This window comes from Micrasema longulum, unplaced genomic scaffold (assembly GCF_059751315.1).
Source record: "Micrasema longulum isolate JH-2025_06_02 unplaced genomic scaffold, ASM5975131v1 h1tg001211l, whole genome shotgun sequence".
Lineage (NCBI taxonomy): Eukaryota > Metazoa > Arthropoda > Insecta > Trichoptera > Brachycentridae > Micrasema > Micrasema longulum.
The window spans coordinates 482,759-505,653 of record NW_028278398.1 but is presented as its reverse complement, the minus strand read 5'-3'; the positions used below and the strand labels follow the sequence as shown (position 1 = coordinate 505,653).

General features: G+C 33.5%; 1 protein-coding gene across 2 annotated transcripts; it reads right to left on the bottom strand.

The window, feature by feature from the left end:
- Positions 1–1,224: 1,224 nt before the first annotated feature.
- On the bottom strand, positions 1,225–22,810 carry LOC148276494 (putative cytochrome P450 303a1). 2 transcript variants are annotated; one of them, XM_088234169.1, is made up of 4 exons: positions 22,731–22,810; positions 8,614–9,672; positions 6,157–6,274; positions 1,225–2,080 (listed from the first exon to the last, which is right to left on the bottom strand). In XM_088234169.1, the coding sequence occupies exons 2-4, from the start codon at positions 9,669–9,671 to the stop codon at positions 1,724–1,726; spliced, it is 1,533 nt and encodes a 510-aa protein (XP_088090295.1). In that variant the 5' UTR covers position 9,672; positions 22,731–22,810; the 3' UTR covers positions 1,225–1,723. The 2 variants fall into 2 exon arrangements, 1 of the variants encoding a protein (XP_088090295.1); XR_015823718.1 differs by lacking the exons at positions 1,225–2,080; positions 6,157–6,274 and adding an exon at positions 7,942–8,015 and having other exon boundaries at positions 8,261–9,672; positions 22,731–22,794.
- Between the last annotated feature and the right edge of the window lie 85 nt (positions 22,811–22,895).

Sequence of the window (22,895 nt, the reverse complement as noted above, 5' to 3'; positions counted from 1 at the left end):
CATTTATAAATCTTTATTTGATTTTATTGATTGTATTCTATTCTTTTTCTATATGAAAGACAATATTTAATGTGTTTCAATCTTGTTCAACTTATCGTGCCATTTATTGGATCATGTAAAACCAGCATAAAACATACAAGTACCTATTATAAGTTTAAACTGATCCAAAATGAAGAATGTTTATTATTTTTAATAGAAAAAGTTATGAATATTGAATTTTATTTTAAGATTACATAATTTCATTGCCAATCAATGAATCATAATAATAATTACTAACAGGAAACAGCCAGCTATCACAGACTGTTACATGCTAGAAAATTCAACTTTTCGGGCCTAATTTAATTTCAATGAATCTGTTATCTTGGCCTAATTAAATTGGTTCTACGGGTCTCAGTTGATCAGTTCTCAAGCCTCCGTTAATTAGGATCTCGGATGCACTTTATAAGTTATCCATAATACAAATTGAAATCAGTATTCATGAATCACTTTGTAAATTACCCTTGAGGGATTGTATTACAAAAATGCCGCTTTATATGCTATCCATAAAAATAATACTGTTACTGCTACTCTTATCAAATTGCCAGAACGCCCATCTTTATTCCAATGTAGTGCCTTATGCTCCAATCCGGTGCTGAAGGTATGATGGTGATGATTTATAAATGCTCTAAATATGAAATATCATTTTCATACTATGCATCATATACAGACACCGACGCTCTCTTACCCTCACTTACGCACCCTTTTATACTTTCTTGAATACTTGTGTTTTTTTTTATACCTATACTTAATAATTTTTATCAGTGGAATTTAATTGTCTTTGTGATTGTTTAATCTATTTATTATTTTTCGTACCTTTTCTGAATTAAACTGCATGTTTCCCAACAAATAACTAAATAAATATTGGTTATACTATTTAAATGTCATTTTTATTTTGTTTTAGGGAGGTACTATAAATACATAGGTATATCAAATAAATAAATAAAAGGCGAGTGTAATTTATTTATTTAATTGGATGTAGTTTCGGTCAGTAGTGAAAACATACATTTATGTGAAAACTTCACCAACATCATCCCCTTGTCTGAACCTGATGGTGACAGGGCACTACATCGGTACACCGATTACAGTTTTCTAAACTTGATCATCTGTTACATGAAGGTAAGGTAAGACTTACGCTTAGGCGCTAGTCTAGAGACAGGGAAATTTTGCTAAAAATGAAACCAAATATGTATTTTTATTTTTATTATTAAAATGCAATTCTACCGAGAAATACATCAACCATTCCAAGGTTTTTGTGAAACCGTTTGGCATAATGAAGTATAAAATACAACAATCAATTAAAATGTGGACAGTTGTGAATATGCTTGCTCAGGGGTCTCATGACAAATAATCAATCAAATTATTCATTTTAATTATTTAATTAGGAATAATTGTTAACTACTGTTTCCTGTTAGCCAACATATCTAACAAACTAACATTTATTTTTCAATCTCCTTAAATATGTTCAAACATGTTTTGTATTACAAAAGCTCTGACATTTTAATATCATATTGGTAACATACTTTTTTCGTAAGTTTTCTTCAAAAATGAGAAACAATCATGTGTGTGTAGTAAACTCCATAGAACTGGTTAATATCCTTTAAACAAGAGAGTACAATTACCTAGAGGCTCTCGGAACAGTCAATACCAATATGTATAATAAATAACAACTTTAGTATGTTAAATTTTATGATTTATTATTATTTATTAAGTCTTTACAGTTTCCATGCCTCGGTACAACTAAGGCATGGAAAGGAGTGGCCGATGGAGTGGCTCCATCAATGGGATCAACTGTCGGTGGATCTTCTCCAGGTGGAATTTTAAAATCGAAGTTCTGCAACATTGTTACTGTGAACATGAAGATGTTAGACCTTGCCAGCGCCTCTCCCATACAGCGGTGCTTTCCCAAGCCAAATGGAATATACGTGTCTGGTATTGACACCTTTCCATCGACTAAAAATCTCTCAGGCCGGAATTCCTGCGCCTTCTCGAAGATTTCATCATTCATGAGGATTCCGTAGAAGTTAGGTACCACCATCGCATCCTGTTGTCAACCAAAATATTAATATGTAATAAAAAAAATAATAAAACACTTCCGAAATCTGTATAAATGCAAGAAAGTGTGATCCATTTTTATTCAAACTAAAATAAAATAAATTTAGGCAAAAGTAATGTGTGATACATATGTAAACTAAAAAACAAGCATTTTTTTAATCTTCAGAAGAGGCGTTACCATTGCTAAAAAATTACAAGAAAAATCGACATCTGTTGAATGTTATTTCCCATAAAATGGCTTTTTTAAAAATGATTTATTGATATATTACTTCTGATGCTTTTTAAATATGATAGAAATCATACTTAGTAGAGTTGTGTGGCAATCATAAAATCACATATGGTTTGAATTGTACAAAATACCGGTTAAAAAACTACTTTCCACCATTTCCTTGTTACAAATTACGTTTGAACAGCGAACATATTATATGACTACGCCAATAAATAAACCATAAATTTATAAACATCTAAAACAAACCAACACCCTGTTTCCCCATAATCCGAATCATTGTAGAAAATGTGTAATGAGATTTTTTTACAATTTATGTTTTTATCGTTTTTATATTCTGTGTATTTAATATTTATCCCTAGCAAACTTTTGAAGATACACAGATTATTATCCTACCTGTTTCAGAATAGCTCTATTCTCAGTGGTCTTACTTACCTACATACTTTAAAAGTCCACTTTTGATTTTCAACATTAACTTGATTTAATAAAAAAAATCACAGTATTATTCCTTTCCTAAAGAATTTTGAAATTGTATTTGAACATTATATTTGACAAATTCCCACTTAAAAGTAAGAAATTGTCTAGTGGAAGAGCCGACCAAATTCTGTAAAGCTCAGTATTTTAGATTTTTACTCCGCACCTAGCAAGAGTACATATATTTTTTAAATGTACCTCTAGTGGCATCTAGATATTCTATAAATACTCAAACATTTTGTTAGGTAGTAAAGAGACTAATATTAAAGGAAGTGGTTCAGGGAAACCTCCGACTTAATCCTCTTAAATATGTAATTAAACATACAAATGAAGTACTATTTTTACCACAAATTGATTTGGCACAAAAAACGATTGGGCTGATTTGGAAATAATAAAATTAATAAGAAATCAAATGCACTCAAAACTCATACCCATTTTTTTTTTTAATTCCACTTTTACAAAACTTGCCTCCAGACCCGAGAGTAAGAAAAGGAATGAAAAATAATTATTTCAAGTAGGTACCAATTTATACATTAACGTAGGCAACAATTTCTTTAAAAAGTATTTTAAATAATATTGAAAATTCCTTTCAAATATTGAACCCCACAATGAACCAATGAACACTGTTAATTCCCATTTTTTCCCAATTCTAATAATTGTTTGGTTGAGGTGTTGGCGTTGTAAGAAAGAGCTTAAGATAATTAAATTTCCAAATAGTCTTTATTTTATTTATGTATGTGCACAGAATTATGAAAACTAGATATAAGTAATGAATACGAGGCACTGGAATAAATGCATTGCTACGAAGCTCCCGGGTCCTAATTTGAATACTACATGAGTAATTTATATCTGTATTTGGGATTATGATTGAATATTTTTCACCATACAGAATAGCATATATCGCACCCCTAGATTTAGACTATGACAAGTCAAAAAATAGCATTCTAAGATAATTGAATTTAAAGTTTCATTTCTCCGAAAGAAATCAAAGAATGTGTTTAGTTAACTGTGGTTATTTATAATTTGTTTGTCAGGATTTGTATTTCAAAACGCTATGTTTTAAAAAATAAAACATTATAAGGAAATTGTGTTTATAATCGTGTTTTTGAGATATCAGACTCTAAAACTGGACCATTAAAATATTTTAATCAAGATTTTGAGTTAAATTATCATGTACTAACAAAAGTAGGAAATGAGATAATTTTTCTTTAAGATATGGTGCAAAATAATAAATTAACATTTTTTTTTATACAATTGAATTTTTGTATTTGGCTAAAATAACCTATAAAAACAAAGAAAATAAATTAGAAACCATCTCAACAAATTTTAATAGTTTTTCAATGTAACAGAAAAAAAAATAAGGACTTTCAAAGTCTCTTGCAAAATTACAAAGGTTTATATGTGCAAATTCATCAATTGAAATAATTTCAATTATCGTTTTCTTCATAAGTCGATGGATTTTCTCTTCGAGCGGTACTTTAAATTATTATTATTGGGAATCAATTTTTTCTTGCATAGGCTTAAAAGATTTTTCTTTTTTGTTCAGTTATTCTCGGTAGCTCAATGTAAGCATTCTGAAAATTTATATTCGGTCCCTTACGCGATGTCAATATTTCTTTGTAGGAAGGATCATCAAAATCGGTTTTGGTAAAAAAACTATGTTTAGATTCTTTTTTGAATAATTTTGATTGCTTGCCATTTCACTTTGTTTCCATCGGTTGTAGTGATATATTTTTTTCCTAGTGCAACAGAGAGCTGTTTTAAGTCAAACATGTCATTTATTGCCATTTCTTTAACTGTATAGGGGTTTCATTTTTTTTTGGCCGTGGCTATAATGGGTACCCATTGAGCTGGTATAAAAACTGGCGCCCTTTTGGACATTCTCTTTTTTTCTTTTTCGATGAGTGAGTACATTGCATCTCCTTCATTTTGGGTGTGACCTGTGATCAAATATTGATGTGTTATCGAGTTAATATTTTTTGTTGCTAATATGTACAAATACAAAGAAATGACATATTTTTTTTTATTTTGGCCAGCTCAGTTATCTGACCAAAAAACCACAACATTCTTGAGGCGACATTCATTTTTCAGGTAATGATACAAACAACTACCAATTTCATTTGATCCTCTTTTAGCAGTCACCTCGTTCCAGACATAACAAAATCCATTTTCTTTACAATATCAAAAATTGAAAAATTATAGGTTGTGAGTTTTCGGGTGTAATAGAAGTCTGAAACTTCACCACAGGCGATAAAAAAACTTTTATATCTGAATCGGGGGTAGCAGCATTTGCCACGTCATTTTTTTTCTCGTCTCATACTCTTTCTTTGTTTCATTAAATTCATCATTAAATGAAACTAATTGTTCCGATTTTTGCGTCTCATTAGAATTTGAATATGATGTGCACGTTGCACATTGGTCTTTTTAGGTTGGAAACGCCCAATGTTGAATTCAGTACTAAATATTGTAGAATACTGCAACAACTAAACAAATGATAGATTATTTTGCTGTCACTTTTCTTTGTATAGTCTATATAGTGTTGCCAAATTCAAAGGCCCATCAATGAACTCTCTGGTAGTTTGGACTCTCAGAAAGTGGGATTCCACCGTTGGGATGCTATTGATGTGATCCCTAACATATTGTTATAATTCAGCATCAACTTTTTTTATGATTGTCATGTCTTCCAGCCAATTCAAAAATATATTTACTTCTAAATGAACTCATATGGAAAAATAAACGAATACTTAAAGTGTATAAAAGTGCTTAAAACGAAATCTCTGTAAACAATGTAGCAAGCGCTTCGAAATAAACAATGACTGTCAAAATTTAATGTGGTACCAAAATTCAAAATTAAGTCATTTGTCTATTCATAAACTAAAAATCAAATTATCACAAAATATGATTTTAAAAAATTCAAGATTATATTTTGTGTTATTAAATTGAGAACAGCTCATTTAGACTTGTGATAGTTTTTGACCAGGTAGTTTATCATATTATCAATACTTCTACATTATCAACTCAAAATCTCAGTTTTTTTACTTGTTATAGTCTAAAACTAGGGATGCGATATGTCTGTCATTTTAATGAAAAAAAAATTGACAGAAAAGAGATGCATTTTTCAAATAACACGTTCCTCAAAGGAAATATATTTTCCTTGGGATGCAGCGTAAGTCAGTAGTACATACAGATAAAACACTTAAAAATTCAATCACAGTATAAAAAAAACCACTAAAATTTTAAACAAAATCACTGATTTATCAAGTTTTTAATGTCTCCTGTAAAGATATCATTTATTGACTTATGTTTTATTCAAATTAAGGCGACAATATATTATAATGAATGTAAATTTTACTGCAAAATCTTACCTTTGGTATAGAATAGCCACAGAGTTTGGTATCCCTTAAAGCACGGTGTGGAATACCAAAACATCTTCCCATAAAGTGACGAATCGCTTCTAAAACTAATGCTTCGTTATATGGCATGCTGAAAATATTTCAATATCTTTCATTAGGTATTGAGATACATGATTATTAATCAAGAATAATAAATTAGTTAAACCTATTAGAAAATGTAAATACATATTTATTAGATTAAGGAATATTTTAAAAATCAATAATTTAAAAATAGTTAATACACAATTGTACAAACTTTGTTACAATATGGTATTGTAGGATGGGTTGGTGCATATGCCAATATATTAAACCCTCTTAAAATAGTACAAAGATTAATTATTAAAGTCATTTTAAAGAAACCCTCAACATTCAATACGGAAAGTCTATATAAAATATTTAAGGTTCATACAGTAGACACTCTTTATAAAATAAATTCTATTTTACAAATTTATAGAGAAGAAAAAATAAAATAATTTTAGATGAATAAGTCACTCATACCCGTATGCAAAGACAAAACTTAAGGTGAGGAAAGTACATTCTAATTTCAAATGCAGAGAATAACCCGAAGGTGAAGACAATAGAATGTGCTTTCCTCGCCTTAAGGTTTGTCTCTGCATACGGGTATCAGATACCAAAATAATATTAAAATCCCTAAATTCAACACAAGTCGTGGTCAAAATGGCTTTGTATTCAAAGGTGTCAAAAATTACAATAATTTCCCCAATGAACTAAAAACTATGAAAACTAATATAACTATAAATAAATTCAAAGTAAATCTAAAGAAATTTTTTGAAAAAGTGTCAAAACTGCATTAAATTTGAATTAGTATGAATGTTGTATTATTTTCTGCTTTTCTTTGTATATCCTATGTTTTTATTTTTTTTCTCATGTACTCATATATTCAAAATTATATAAACTCTAAAAAATAAAAAACTATAACAGTGTAAGACAAGAGTTAGTCTCTTTTTTTGAAGAGTTACAGTCATAACATATACTAGATGTATAAAAGTAGATTTGTATAGAATAAAAAAAAACATGTACCATTTTTGAAATTTATTAATAAATAAAAAAAAATATATATATTTTTATTATTTTTAGTATCTATGTACATTAATTAAAAAAAAAAAATAGTAGATTCAAGTCCTAACTCTATAGGACTTAATTCCTGTTTTAAATTAGGACTCATAATAATTCTAATTAACACTAATTCATTAAAAAAATATGCATAATATAATAAAATCGTAATCCCATATGCAAAACATATTAATGTATAAATGTATAGATACCAAGAAAGATAAATATTAAATTCACATTTAATAAACCGAAACACAAATATAAATAATTGAAATCCAAAGCACACTATCCAATATTTATGTTCATATTTCTAGAAAAAAAATCCACAAACAAAAAACTTACAAATGAGTTTTACAGTATGTGATTACGTTTTTTTGTTTAAAAAAAAAAAGAGAAATACTTGAGTTCTTATTATGTATTTAATAAAATATTAAAATTTTCAGACCATTTCCTAAAAGTCGTAAATAACTTGTGCTGGGAAAATGGAAATCAAGTAGTGGTAGATTGGGATTTGAGCCTTGGACCTTCAGCCTGCGAGTCCTCAATACTACCACGGGACCACAACCCGGCTCGAAACCTGGTTTTTTACTTCGGGCATTATGAAAAATAAAATACCTAATAAAAGATATACCTATCACTATGCTTTTAGTAGCGTCATCATCATCATTATTTTTCTCTTTGTCATTTTTTGCTACATGAAAGTACAGCCGGACTTACCGTAGGTTCAGTTGGCACATAGAACCAAACACTCGCTAAAGCTAGGGTTTCCTAGGACAGCGGTGCCCGTATCTTAACGGCCGTAGTGAACGGTGATGCGGTGGACAGCCGTCGTAACGTCGACTAGAGAGGGGTTTCCTAGAGAAACGGTGTTAAATGGTGTTAATAACACCGTTTTCCTAGAAAACCACTCTCTAGGCACCGTTACGACGGCTGTCCACCGCATCACCGTTCACTACGGCCGTTAAGATGCGGGCACCGCTGTTCTAGGAAACCCTAGCTTTACAAGGCAGGGGATAATAATATTCTTGTATTCATGTACTAATGTGTTCTCGTTCCATTTCAGTAAGTAATGGCGTGCTAGCACCCTTTAGATCCGGAGCTGCATGACCATAGGATAATTAGTCTTAGGCTTCAGGTGCCAGTCCAGGAACTATGAGTTATTCTAGTGTAAAAAACATTTAAAATAAATGTTTCATGTAGAGCACATTAGGAATCAAACTCGAGACCACTTGCATGGTAGGCAAACACATTGGCCATGAGACAGACAAAATGTTATTCTTTTAGAATTAGTAGTGTTATACTTACCTAATTAAGAAAGTTGTTCATATTAGTTAGGTCATTGCTGTTGCTACTTACTTTGCTCTATCGTCCAGAGTTGGAAGTCGTTCTTTTCCAATGACGACATCTATTTCATGTTGAGCTTTTTTTTGGACTTCCTGTTCTCGTACGAGGTACAAAAAGGCAAATCCTAAGCTTTTGCTCGTGGTCTCCGAACCTGCCATAAACATGTCCATGCACACAGCCAACAATTGCGATTCCGTGAAGCTTTTCTTCCTCTCTGGGTCCTGTAACATCCTTAAATACACATCCATATAGTCCCGGTCCTCATTCTCCACTTTGAACCTCTTCTGATGCTTGTCGAGTTCAGTGCGCAGGAACTGCCACACTTTTTTATGGATGAGAAGGAACTGATTGTAGCCGGACAGTTCCGGAGACAGATATCTCAGGACGGGGAAGTGGCTAAAGAGCGCCCCTACCATGTCGACACTCGAGAAGAGCTCAAACAGAAGCTGTTGGAGGTGCTTCATCTCAGCGTCCTCGCGACTGTAGCGAATCCCCGCCATCATAGACCAAAGGGTGTTGAGGACGTACACGTTAAAGGCGTCGTGCATGCGGACGATGGCGGAGTTGTTCCATTCGACGCTGGCAGCCATGTCGGCGAGAAGCTGTTCAGCCTCGGCGCGGATGAGCTCGGCCATGCCGCGGCGGCCGAAGCCGAACTCCTTGAGGTGGCGTACGATGAAGCGGCGCTGCTCCTTCCAGGAGTCGCCGTCCGTCAGCACGAGGCCGCGCCGCTGGCCCCAGGTGCGCGTCTCGTAGAACGGTCCCTGCGGGCGGCCGTCGAGGTCCTCGTTGAGCAGCATCTCGCGCACGGCGGCCAGGTCGCCCGGGACGACGATGCGGTCCTTGCCCGCGCGCAGGCCGAGCACGCCGCGGCCGGCGCCGTGCCGCCGCGCCAGGCGGTGGGCGGCAAGGAACAGGTAGCGGCAGCGCGAGCGCTCGAACGCCACGCCCAGCGCGCTGCCCAGCACGGGCAGCCAGCGCGGCCCCGGCGGGAAGTTGGCGGGCTTGCGCGTGTCCAGGTACGCCCACAGCGCCAGCAGCGCCCCCAACAGCGCCGCTGCTATCCACATCCTGCGAACGTGAATACATATTCTGTAGACAACAACGCGCGGAAACTAACCCTTCGCTTCGACACGTTGCATTTACCACCTCGTTTATTCGGTATTGTGGCAATGTGCGCGCACACCTAATCATTTATTTGCATGTGTTTATTGTTGTGCTCACGGTTGTATTATAAATATAAATTATTAGAAAAAAACAAAACATATTATTATACAAAACTCTTAACTGGACGGTAAGATGTTATGAGAATAGGTAGGTATATACCTACAGACGTTTTTATTCGTAATGTTATTGTTTTATGAGTTTGAAGCATATTCCATAGTGCGTGGAGTGTGCTATTATATGGAATGATGTGTGTGGAATATGGTGTGTATGTTATTTTGTTTATATATATATATTTTTTTTTAATACTATGTTTACAAATAAACCAAAACATATTGACCAATTGTAGTATTCTGTACATTACTAAATACAATGTCAAAAATAGGCATACTTGTGTAGGGCCACTCTGTATCACTACACTTGTAAAAAAATTTAAAATAATAAAATTTAAATAAAACATACGAGAAAAAAAAGTTTCTTGTTAACTCGGTCTTAAAAAATCTTATCACTAGAGAATTTTGAAAAAGGAGTTAAATTGATTTAGAAAACAATGAAAAAATATTTTTTCATTTAGATGCCTGTCCGGGCCGGGCCATCCAGCGTTTCTGTTTCACACGAATGATCCAAAAGGTTTTTTTTTTTAAATAAATTCTTCCCGTACTAACTTTTATCTGCTGATTTTGTCGCCGTTAAAAACAGATGTTAATGTTAAAAACACGAATCGAAAATTCTGAAAGTCGTTGAAATTATCTTGCGGTATGAATTGAACCCGGTTGCGAACGAGTCTATACATAAACTTACTGATGTAGTATGCATTCAAAACAATTCCCTAGATAAAGTACATTCTAGTCTCATATGTAGAGGATAACTCGAATATAATGACATTTGAATATACTTTTGTTTTTGTAAATATTAGCTAAGATGTCGAGGCCCGAGCAACTAAGGCCTGCAGGGCTAGTAAAACGAAGCCCGGAGGGCCGATGACATGAGATTTTCGGGTCAAATTTTTAGCACATAACTTATTGCTCTCCAGTGTAAAAAATAAACGTAACGAGCGCCATCAAACCTATAAGGAATTTATTAGAATTACGCTCAACATACCTACGTACTTTGATAAATACCGTTGTTAGTTCATTTTTGCTATCCAACTTATATCAGGGGTGCTATTCTGAATCTTCGCGGGGGGAGAGAGTATTATTTTTTCACGTGACTACACTTTGCTTCATATGTGGCCACACTGATGAATATACGTACGTCAAATGACGTAAAATAAATAGTTTTACTATTTTTATTTCTTAGTTCGACTCTATTAAACTTTTTATAAAACGGAAAAAACTAATACGGTTTAGTCAATTGAACCTAATTAAGTATTTTGAGTAATGCTAAATTAAGGTCGCAATAATGTTCTAAATGAAAATCATCATTTTTGGTTTCACGTGTTCGTATTTATTTGACGTTTAATTATCAGTGTGGTCATATATGAAGCAAAGTGTAGTCGTATGCGAAAAATAACAATTCTTACTATTTTTATACCTCCGCGAGAAGATTCAGAATAGAACCCCAGACAGATATAATATTCGATAACTTTTACGGTAAACTGATACTGTTATTACTGAAAGGTTCCAATTATCCTATTCTTTTAAGTAATTGTTTTGATTTCGAGCTGATACGAGTATTATTACAAAAATAATGTTAATATAAGAAATTCCCATATCGTTCAGTAAACTGATGCTTTTTTGAACTGGCGACGTTCCGCGAAGTTCACTTTCATCAGGGGTGCTATTCTGAACCACTTCGTGGCACGAGAAAACAGTTTTTCTCGTGTATTTTATATGTAAATATACGAGATAATACGGCCACGAGAGCATATGAAAATGAGTATATTTGCATGAACATTCAAAGTATCTTCGTTGGTAACGTTCGTTGGTTGAACATGTTTAGAAGAAAAAATTGTATGCATATTCTGCTTTTCATACAGATAACTTAATTTTACTTTGTATATAAAATTGAAGATAAGCGATAACTTCCCATTGTAATCGGAGCCCCGTAGTAGGAACCTGTACCGAGAGTACACCGCGCACATGTAGGGCTGCCTTCCGAAATCTGATTTCCGAAAAAATACTATTTTTTTTTTTTTTTTTTTATTTATTTCGAATACAAACAGATGTACAGGTTAAATGAATATTAAAAAAAAAAATATATAAAATGTATACATAGTAGGGCCTGCCATCCAATTATATGTATTCACTAAATAATACTGTAATAAAGCGACGACGGCTTGAAGTTCAAACTATATAAATAATAAATATACTATATATTAAAATAAGATAAATATGGACAAAACAAGGAGATAGTTGAAAGGAAAAGAAGGAAATTGATAAGGACTGGTAAAGGATGATTGAAGGAAAGTGAGAGTGGAAAATTGCATTTGATTTAATGATTATGCATTTGATTTAATGACTATTTTCATGGTTTGTGGTCCCGTGGCCAGCTCTTGCGTGGCTGCGATGTCACAGTAGTCTACTGGCGACGTTCCGCGAAGTCCACTTTCACCTGCAGTAGGAACCTGTACCGAGCGAGATATATCACTATGCACTTGTACACTGTGCACAAGTAGGGCTGCCACCCCGGAAAGGGCAGGCCCAGAGATTTCCGAAAAAATACTATTTTCATGGCTTGTGGTCCCGTGGCTAGTTCTTGCGTGGCTGTGATGTCACAGTAGTCTACATACGATATACCAGTGGTCCCCAACCTTTTTGTCGCCGCGGACCGGTCAACGTTTCAGAATTTTACCGCGGCCCACTGGGGGGAGGGGGGACACATTGAATGAATTAAAAAAAATAATTACAATATATTTAACAAATTACAACAGGGATGGAGAATACCTTAAATAAAAGAATATGCCCTGTAAATGCCTAAATCATAGTATTCTCCATCCCTGATGTAATTTGTTAATCTTGATGACTCCCGAGGGGGTGAAATCCAGTCTTTTGTCTACGAACATTTGGACAAACTCAAATATTGTAACAATATATTTGTACAATATATATTAAAAAAATACAATTGTAGTACATAAGTTATAGTGACAAATAATAGCAGATAAAACACAAGGTTTGTGGGAAAAATGAAGTAAAATATAAAATAACAATGAAGGATTATTAAGTTTCAGATATTTTCTTAATTTTATTTTAGATTCAAAGGTATTTTCAATATTTTTAAGGTTCAACGGAAGGTTGAAAGTATTTTTTTTCCAAGATAGAGAAAAGAATTTTAAGAAAGCTCAGGGTTAATATCCGGATTTCAATGTTATTCTGATATCTTGCAGATATATCAACTTGAAAGTTATTTATGTATTTTCTTTAAAAGTTTTGACGTTGAAGTTTTATGTGTTTTGATTTAATGCTAAAAAAATGAGAACTCTGAGCTTGCTTCATTGAAACGAGATGGTTCCATCTGGGGGTAATAGGATATTGTGACACCCCGGGGGGTGTCTCGCTTATGTCCACTTTATTTCTTTGTTTTTTTTTTGTTGCTATCAGCCAGCACTGCAGAAAACCCCGCCTCACGTAGATAAGATGTCGGAAATGGCAATAGGGATTAATTTTCAGTCATTACAGCACTTTGATAAATTTTATAGGTATATTCGAATTTTCAAAAATAAATTTTGATTTTTAAGCAGAGCCTTGCGCGGCCCGGGGGTTGTAGACCACTGTGATATACGATACGAGACTTGATAAATCTATATTATTTTTAAAAAAATATGAAATAGTATTTTTTTTAATCTTTAAATGGACAAATTTGTATAACTAAGCTTGATTGTAATACAAAAAATATTTATCCTTACTACGCGAAGAATGAATGTTTGCCAATACAGCAATAAATCTGAATCAGAGAGCACGAAGATAGAACTCATTACAAGGAAGACAGAGACGCTGTTATGTGGCCAGGTTTATGTGAAATAGATTCAGTCGGTTATTGACATGTAGAATGTAGAATGAGCGGTGTATTCATGATTTTTAATTTATTTTGCTAAAACAGGGCGAAATTATATGTGTATTTTTATAAATTATTATTAATTTTTGAACTTTAAAATATCATATTACGTATTTTGCTTGCGGTAATACTATGTTACATCACTACGCGCAAAGGAATTATTTACACAGTCTTTTAAGAGCTAGTGTTGTATATTCATGGATCAAAGGTCGAAGATTTGCACCCCGCTCTACAACAAATTTATTCCCATTATTTGATATTGAGTTATTTACAACTCTTTTAAAATTGTAAATTATAAGGACGCAAATGTTTCTTTGTAAGATAATTTAAAAAAAAATGCATTTGAAAATTCAATAAGGATAAACAAAATACATGCAATTCGTAAATAAGCATTGGTATCATTATTCATATACATCTTCAATTTATTATAAAACTCAACCATCTTTCATAAATTGCATTAAATAAATGTGAGTATCTAGTATTCAAGACTGAGTTGAAGATAAGACTGATTGTTTTTTAAAGTAAAGAAAATAAGAAGATACAAGAAGTAATAAAATAAACGGAAATTAAACATTAGACATTTGATTTCAGAAATACGGCAATATTTTTTTTATAATCATTAATTCTATCATGATAAACGTCAATTTTGATTTTTGCGAGAGGGTTAAAATTGGAAAGTTAAGGTAATCAGGTGATCTCAGACGCCTACTGGGAACGCACAATGACACATTTTCAACACAAAACACTGAATCAACATTATTGTGAATTATATTATACGAGCTGAAGCCGGCAATGCTTAGCTATTGCTAAATTCGAGTATATAGTCGTATACACAATTGATGAAGACAATCGATAAATAGATATTTGAACATCGTTTTTCCGTCACTTGCAGATGCCTCCCCGATACTGTGGGAAAGAGACAACTGCATGTCGGACCTTTTATGCCTAACTAAAATAGACAAAAGCAACGTATTGTATTTTTTAGACAGTGTATCAGATTAAAATTTTCTGTTCCGGTGCGACTTGCGTTTTTCAAAAATAGTTACCATATTTGTATACCGCGCACCCGAAGACAGCGGATAAATTTTGTCATTTTTATCAACTATTAAACAGATTGAAGATTTGAAGAGCTATAAAAATGCTCAGGACAATGCTCATCATTTTGCAAAAAAACCCGAGTAAATCGGTCCAGTAGATATTTAGTCTATCGAAGACACGCATACGAACGTTGCTTTATATCGTTATATATAAATATATAAATCTTCTGTACGTGTGATGTCACTGAACTTCTCCAAAACGGCTTAACCGATTTACGTGCGGTTTTCAGAGAAATGTAGATCTTTGCGCTACGCGTGTTCGTAGATATTAAAATGTTCAATCGAATACGTAAAAAAGCATAAATCTTTCTTACATCGACCTACCAGGGTTACATTCGACAAAAATGCGTTCACAAAAAAAAAATAAAGGTGTTGTTTTTTGTGTTTAAAAAAGTTGGTTTTTGAATGTTTACAAACAACATTCGCTTTTTATGGATCCCAATCAGATTATTTACTTACATTCCTTATAGTTTCTTCCCACTTATTTATTTTTTACTGGATTTTTGTTAAATCTAAAACAGTGTTAACTCAACATTAAATACATTTTTGAAAATCGCCTTTCATAAATAAAGTGCACCCCTGTTGGTTAGAAGAGCCGAGTTTGACATTTGCGAAAAGAATTGTATATTTGAAAATGAATTATTTTATATTTCGGGAATGTTTTCGGTTTATGTTTTGATTAAACAAGTACCTAGGTACCTACTTATCAATGAAAAGTCTTTTTCCAAGTTAATAGCAGGCAAGCCAACGTTCGGGCAGGACAACGCCTGTCAGGTCCGATAGTATTATATAGATAACTACCGGCATTATATCTGCAATTTGTCTCCTAGTTTCTAACTTTTCAAATTTAAAATACTCCGAGCGCAATTCAAAACGTATTCAGTGGTTCTAGTTCTACCCATATTGCACCCAAATGACTAAAACGAAGGATTTTTTTCTGTACAGTTTAAATTATATTTTTATAAATCACATAATGAGGTGGCCAAACAATACACCCATATTACAAATTGCTACGAACAAGAGAACACGAAAAAAATATTGACATTTAATTTTTTTTAATTAATTACAACATTTTTAAAGATTTCTCAGATTGTCCTGTTCTCTAAATTTTTGTTCACACGCGGACGATATGTCCAGTGCTGGGACAGGACAATATTATATTGTCCGCTTGTGAACGCTATTTTAATGATAATAAAACATTTTTAGGGAATTATTTTTACCTAAAAAATTTAAAAAATATTTTTATTGTGTTTTCCTGAGAATTGTCTTGCCGTCAAACAACAAAAATAAATACATTAAAAATGAAAAAAGTTGAGATTTAACAAAATAATAAATAATGTCATATTTGGGCACATTTCACACGTGTCGTCCAAACCCATACGGCACGGTAAAATTAGGCTGGATTTATAATTTTCTTATGTTTTTATTTAATATTTATTCATCGCCTACTCCCAGCTAAAAATCCCACAAAAGGAAATCGAGCTCAGATAAGTCGGCCTCGTGGAGGTCTGGTTATTGTGATTGCCTGGCATTCAACAAATAAAAATCGGTAGTCTGATGGCAGAAGTGACCAATTTGCAATCTGCGACTTTCAAAAATGTCCAGGAGGGCTGAAATATGACTCGATTTCAAGACTACTTACTAAAATATTTTATTGTTTTTTTTAAATAATTATTATGCTGTTTTTTTATATTTATCTATGTTTATTTACTGAAATATTTATAACAAAAAAACGAAAAAAATACGGATGTTACATTGCCGCCACCCGACGCCGACTACCGAATTATAGTAAGATTCAGTATAATTCCTTAGAATATGTCCATGTACTTTTTTCAAACTGAATGGTTTGGGTAGGTCGGAATAAATTGCTTTGAGGTAATATACCCGCCCTTATATGTATATAATTATGGTTTATGTAAATAAAGTATTAAATAAATAAATATAATAAAATATTTTTACTATGCTAAGGCCCATTTCACACCACGGTAATGGTAATGGTTTGATGAATAGGTAATGATTTATTTGTTTATTTCTTAGGCCCTTTTCACATACAAACGCATACACAACGCGTCAGCTTTTGTAGGGTGAGCCTGTTAAAATTACCGCAGCGGGTGGATTGGCGTAGCATGTGTGAAAAGGGCCTTACTCTCCTGAAGCGAGCTGCAGACGAACGGCTACCGACTACAGACCTACTACGTACGACCCGTGTGGATTTGGACGATACGTGTAAAACGGTCTTTCTTCTGATGAAAACAAATAACAATAACTACACCAGAACGAAATCGCTCAGACCACTGTTGTGCAGCACGTACCGAGAGAGCATCGGCCCGTATACATCGCAATCTTTGGTCGCTTTCAACGCGTTTTTCCCTTTCAGGTGGTAAAAATGTAAAATATGGCGAATTTCTTCCTTTGAGACCTCCATACTCGATGCACGATTGTTCACGACTGAACCGACCAAGCGCTATACTGTCAAAAAACGTTTGTAGTATACACTCACACCTTTACAACGCCGTATCGTATGATCCGATGTGACTAGGGAATGCAATCCCGCAAGATAATTTCAATCCAGGTATTTGCGGGACCAAACCATCTTGGTTCCGCTGGATCCAGGTATTAGCGGGAGCCAGCAGCGCGAACCACGTGTGAACTTAGACCTCGGAAATCAATCGTAATAAAGACCTAATAGATCTCGTTTTCGTGGTTTTAATTTTAACATAGACTTGACCACCTTGTTTTACAGTCCAACACTAAAGCAATATTTTTTCCCATTTCTTTTGTCATATATGTCTGCAGCAGACCGTTCTTTGTAGGTGAATTTTTTAATAGTTTTCCCACCAAGAAAGGTGAAAGAAAGAAGAAAGAAAAAGTTGTTAAGAAAGTAAGGACTTTCTTAACAACATCTGGGTACTCCACAGCCGGGTTTACTTCGCTTGTTTTAGGTGTAGAAAACGACAAATCAAAAATGCCATTTTCGACATTTTCCGAGTCATTCTCACAATTCTCATCCGCTCTTTCAGTGACTGCCCATTTCGCACTGATGATTCTTCATTTAAAGCTTCGGGGGCTTCAAAGCCACTTGATGAAGAAGTTTGTTATTTATAAATAACATCTACAACGGCCAATTGGATCCCATCGGCAAAAAAAAGTTGTTGATCGGGCTTGATGAGATTTCCAACTTTTACCATGACTTTGGCACCGTCTGTGGTGATACAGATTACATCTTCATCCAAAGATAGCTCGTATTTTGATAATTTTTCTTTTTTAATTGTGATACAGGCTTCTGCAGGCAAACTGTTGTAAATTCGCAACAGCCCTAGGTTCCAGAAAATGGGTTTTAAGCAAAGGCGTGAACATTCACGTTTATGTAGCGCCTATTTCTTGTGGACGTCCATTCGTCGAATGTGAGGGTAAAGCTGTGATTGTTTTCTATCAGCTTTTGAATATCTTGAATAACTGTCATTTTTAGAGTCGTGCCGAAATTCAAGTTATAGCCCCCCGGCTTTAAAAAGATCTCGTAAATCCGACGAGGTGCAGAAAAGTCGGAATGGAAAACCATATTTTAACACCATGCGTGATATCCTATTTTCTACGGCACTGTTTCCGCTTGGAAAGTAGTCAGTGATTTCATGCTTCTTTGCCGAGGCGCCCGAGGTTGACGGTTGAGGTTGAGGTTCACCATGAGCCAATGTCGAGGAACTGGACGTCGTCAGTTGTAGAAGCGGCAGCACTTCCGCCCCCCATCTGGCGTTCTCGCCGTATCAATTTTGTGTTTTGACTTTAAATGCACACGTAAACCTTTTGTCGAACGTCCGGTTGTTTCAATTATTGATTTACACAACTTACATTTTGCAGTTTGTGAATCTTCGGCCTTCAAAAATTACTTCCATACAGGAATTCCGACATTATTGTCACTAGTCAATGAACAACATAAAAAACCTAGAAAGTTCAGTTTACTTTGATTTATCTAAACCAGTCGATATTCAATGAATAAATCACCGCGTTGCATCATAATTACAAGTTGCAACGGGTACGGTCCACCGCGGTCGGCGTGCAGAGTAACACGCATGATTCGCGCTTCTCTGTAATCCTGATCCCGCAAAACTTTCGACCGAGATTAGCCCCGCAAAATGTGTGCGGGATCCCGGTATTTCGGGATCACGAGATACCGGGATTGCATTTCCTAGATGTGACTAATAATGAACGAGATATACTTAGTTAAAAAAAAGGGCGTGAAATACGTAACCTAACCTAACCTGATATTACAGGGCTTACTTATAAACTTAGTATAAAGTTACGCCTAGGCATAGCGGTAGAAAGGATGGGCATAAGGCCCTGCATTAAGTAAAGCCCTATATCATGTAGGACCGAGAAAATTAGTTTTTAAAATACCCTAATTGTGTGGCCTAGTATTAAAAATGGTCAAATTCATCTCGTGTAATGAAAGAGAAAACAAAGAAAAACTCTCATTCGTCCCCGTAGAGCTATTTATATTTTTTAAAATAAGGTACTTTTAATCATAAATCACCAAAAGCTATAGAACGCGTAAAACTCGCGTTGGTGTTTGATTTTATAAAACACGTTTTTCAAACAATTACTGATTCATCCAATATTCATTCTAATGTAAGAATTCAAACATATTTTAGAATGAGAACATTGGATTCGTCAAATTTTGACAATGATTCATAATTTAATTAATCAATCGCACCCATAATTAGTGATTTTATATTATTTTTTTTTTAATTTAATTTATTTTAATTCTTGAAATAGCGTAATAATATTTCCTATATGTGCTCTAATAATGACATGATGTACATTATATAACAAGACACATATAATATGCCTTAACGTTAAGTTTAAATTTTTGTCATCATAAATGTTTTTACCCATTTCGTAATATTTTTGTCGCTTTTAATGATCGAGAGAAATTTGTCCATTTTTGATACTAAACCATGTAACATTTGTCCATTTTTGACATCTAAGTACATTTTTAATGTCCGTTTTCAAAGGATTTCGTGTACACTTTTTGTCTGAGTTTGAGACATAAAAAGTAGCAGAATCGACAAACATTCAAACTGAATGAACCTAATAGAATTACCTTTTTTTTGTCGGAACCCAATCTCGGAAAAGAAAGTAAAATATTATTTTTAAGACCCATGACACCTTATTGTTTGCATGTTGTAACGTTCGACTTGAAAAAATACTATATTTTGATTTAAAAATCTTTACTGCACGTATTTAATGTGAAGAATGAATTTTTTTCACAGTTTTACTCATATCATAGAACGCCCTAACTCTCAGAACCCCCGCGATCCTGTCAAGGAACCGCAGAGTTCCACGGAACGCCTTTCAGGAACCACCGGTGTGGACAACATAAATAATGACGAAATGTCCTACTCACATTTCCCTCGCATTTCTGCCGTGCTGTATACGCGCGCATTAAACGTAGACAGTAACGTGCAACGTTCGTTTGTATAATATCGTAAAGCGCATTCGTGATGCAGAATTTCTCACCCGGAAACCAATAGAGTGACATAACACATACATTGGAATTATTATAGAACCCGCATAACTATTTACGAGTTACCTAGGCAATGTCCGCTCCGATACTCGCATAATTCTGTAACTTTATAAAACGCGTTTGATGAAAGACGACTCTCGAGTTAAAAAATCTTTTACAAGGCAAAATATAGATTATTTAAAAAAAATATGAAGATACATTTACTCGCGTATTTACATCAACTGTTTCTAAGAAAAACTCCTCATAAGGCCCATACCTACATATAAGGTTTTTGAACAGGAACGCGTGTGAAATTGTACGTTAATAATAATGAATCTTCACTAACCATAATATAATATTGTTAAAATACAAAACAAAGGTATGAATGACTAAAAGGCGGACTTATTGCGGCTAGTATTTTCTTATGTTCCAATCATAAAGTAAAAATTAAATATAATATTAATAAATATTAGTTATAATGCTCAGTGCTCACATTAAATACATTTAAATTTAATTTGTTTCGTCTTTCAAATATTCGTTAATACGTACAGTATTAACATTTATCCATTAAGAACACTTTTGACACTGTTTTTTTCTTTGGCAAAATTTTCGATACAATTATTTTCTTTTATTTTTTTGTAGGTTAATAAAATATTTTTACGACCACGCAAATGGGCCTTCTTTGAATTAACGATTTTTTCGCTTATAGAATTTTCTATTTGCTTTTATTTCTAGAGTTGTGAACGTGACTATTTTCCTGTTTGCAAAAATATTCCGGTGTTGATTTTACAATAAGACAGAGTTCCATGAAATAAATACCCGTCAAAGTCAAAAAATTTCGTCCAATAAAAATATTTGTTGAATTACCTTACAAAACTAAATAAACCAATACATAATATAAACGAATCGTGATCTAAAGTTTAAAAAAAAATCCCGGTCATTTTGAATTTTTTTGGATGGTTCTTCCTATTCAATATTACGAATCTCTAAGATTAGACAGTAGTTTTATATGTAAAAAAAATAGGTGTAAAAAATAAACCAAAAATGTGTAGATATTATTATTAGATATCGCTTTTGTGAAACAGCTACACACAGGCAGGTCAGGTAGGTGTTATGTACATAATAATATATAATATGTCGCATTACAGTTTACAGAGAAAAGATATACTATAGAATACGTAGGTATCTATTTCATAAGACATTAATTTCTTCATTTGTCGGATAACACTCGCAATGTAAAAAACAAAACGGACAATAAAATGACATTACGACCCAATTTCTCTTAACATTTTTACTTAAATAAAAAAACTGCCGTGTTTCAAAATGTTATTCGCTGATTAAAAAATATTTTTTAGTTACATAATGAATAATTGTTAAATCGGATAAAACGAATTGTGTTTATATTTCATCTCATATATATATATCATCTACAAATAATTAATGTCCCCAATTAAAACCTAATCTATTGCTGTTGGATTGTTGGAAGAGAGTTAAATCAATGTAACATTTATACCTTGAGAACATCATCGAATTATTTTTACAAACCATTTCATAAATTTAATTGTGTCGAAGGTTACCTGTTTTAGGTAAAAAAAATAATTGCACTATAAAATATTAGATAAGCATAAACAAATTAAAAAACGAAAACATAACATAAATACCCTCATCTTAGAAAGAATTCAAACGAATTATGCAAAGGTATACAGTGTAATGGTCAGAGCATTTTCCTACCATATCTTGCATACAAGAAGTCTCGGGTTTGATTCCCGACAAGGTTGACCGTTTATGTAACAAAATCGATCGAGATACTCCGCGATTGGTGTACCGATTCAGTGCCTTGTAGCTGGATGAAAGGGCATGATGATGATGACGATACAGTGGATACATACAAGTATTGCCGCAATACAAATATACAAATATAATATACAAATATAAACAAATATTATATTATTAAGTGCACAGTTATTTGATCGCGCAAAGGAAAGTAAAAGGAAATATACAATCGGAAGAACAACTAAATAAAATGTTCGTAATGGAGCTAAAATGATATTTTCAATTTCCCCTATCATAAGAAATGTTTATTGCAATTTCAAATTATTAAAGATTAACAAATGCATAATTAATATTTTATACTTTTACACACTTTAAATTAAAATCAAAGTAAGCAGAGTAAGCTAACTGTTAAAGCTAATGAAACTTTTTAAAACATTATTCGATACTTAGGTATAAAGATTTATGAAAATATTAGCACACCATTGTTTATATTTTTCATGCAGGGTATCCAGCTTAAATAGTTACTGTTTTATAATACGCGTTATAAGATAATTGGTAATATAATAAAGGAGCCAAAAATTAAAATGCTTTCTATTTCATACCTGCTGGAGTCTGATTCGCGTATATAATAAACGAACCGACCACAAAACCGAACTTCTCACCATTAACAATGCTAGAACTTACCTAGCTCTACATATAGATATACTCCTACCACTGACAGGTGGAGATAGACCAGACGGTGGCGGTGCGGTGGGTCAACACTTTAG

Excerpts from the sequence above, each read along its gene's own strand:
- LOC148276494 (XM_088234169.1), bottom strand. The coding sequence starts at position 9,671 with ATGTGGATAGCAGCGGCGCTGTTGGGGGCGCTGCTGGCGCTGTGGGCG. Across the intron at positions 6,275-8,613 it reads ACTCTGGACGATAGAGCAAA|CATGCCATATAACGAAGCAT; the intron begins GTAAGTAGCAAC and ends AAATATTTTCAG. Across the intron at positions 2,081-6,156 it reads GTGGCTATTCTATACCAAAG|GATGCGATGGTGGTACCTAA; the intron begins GTAAGATTTTGC and ends GGTTGACAACAG.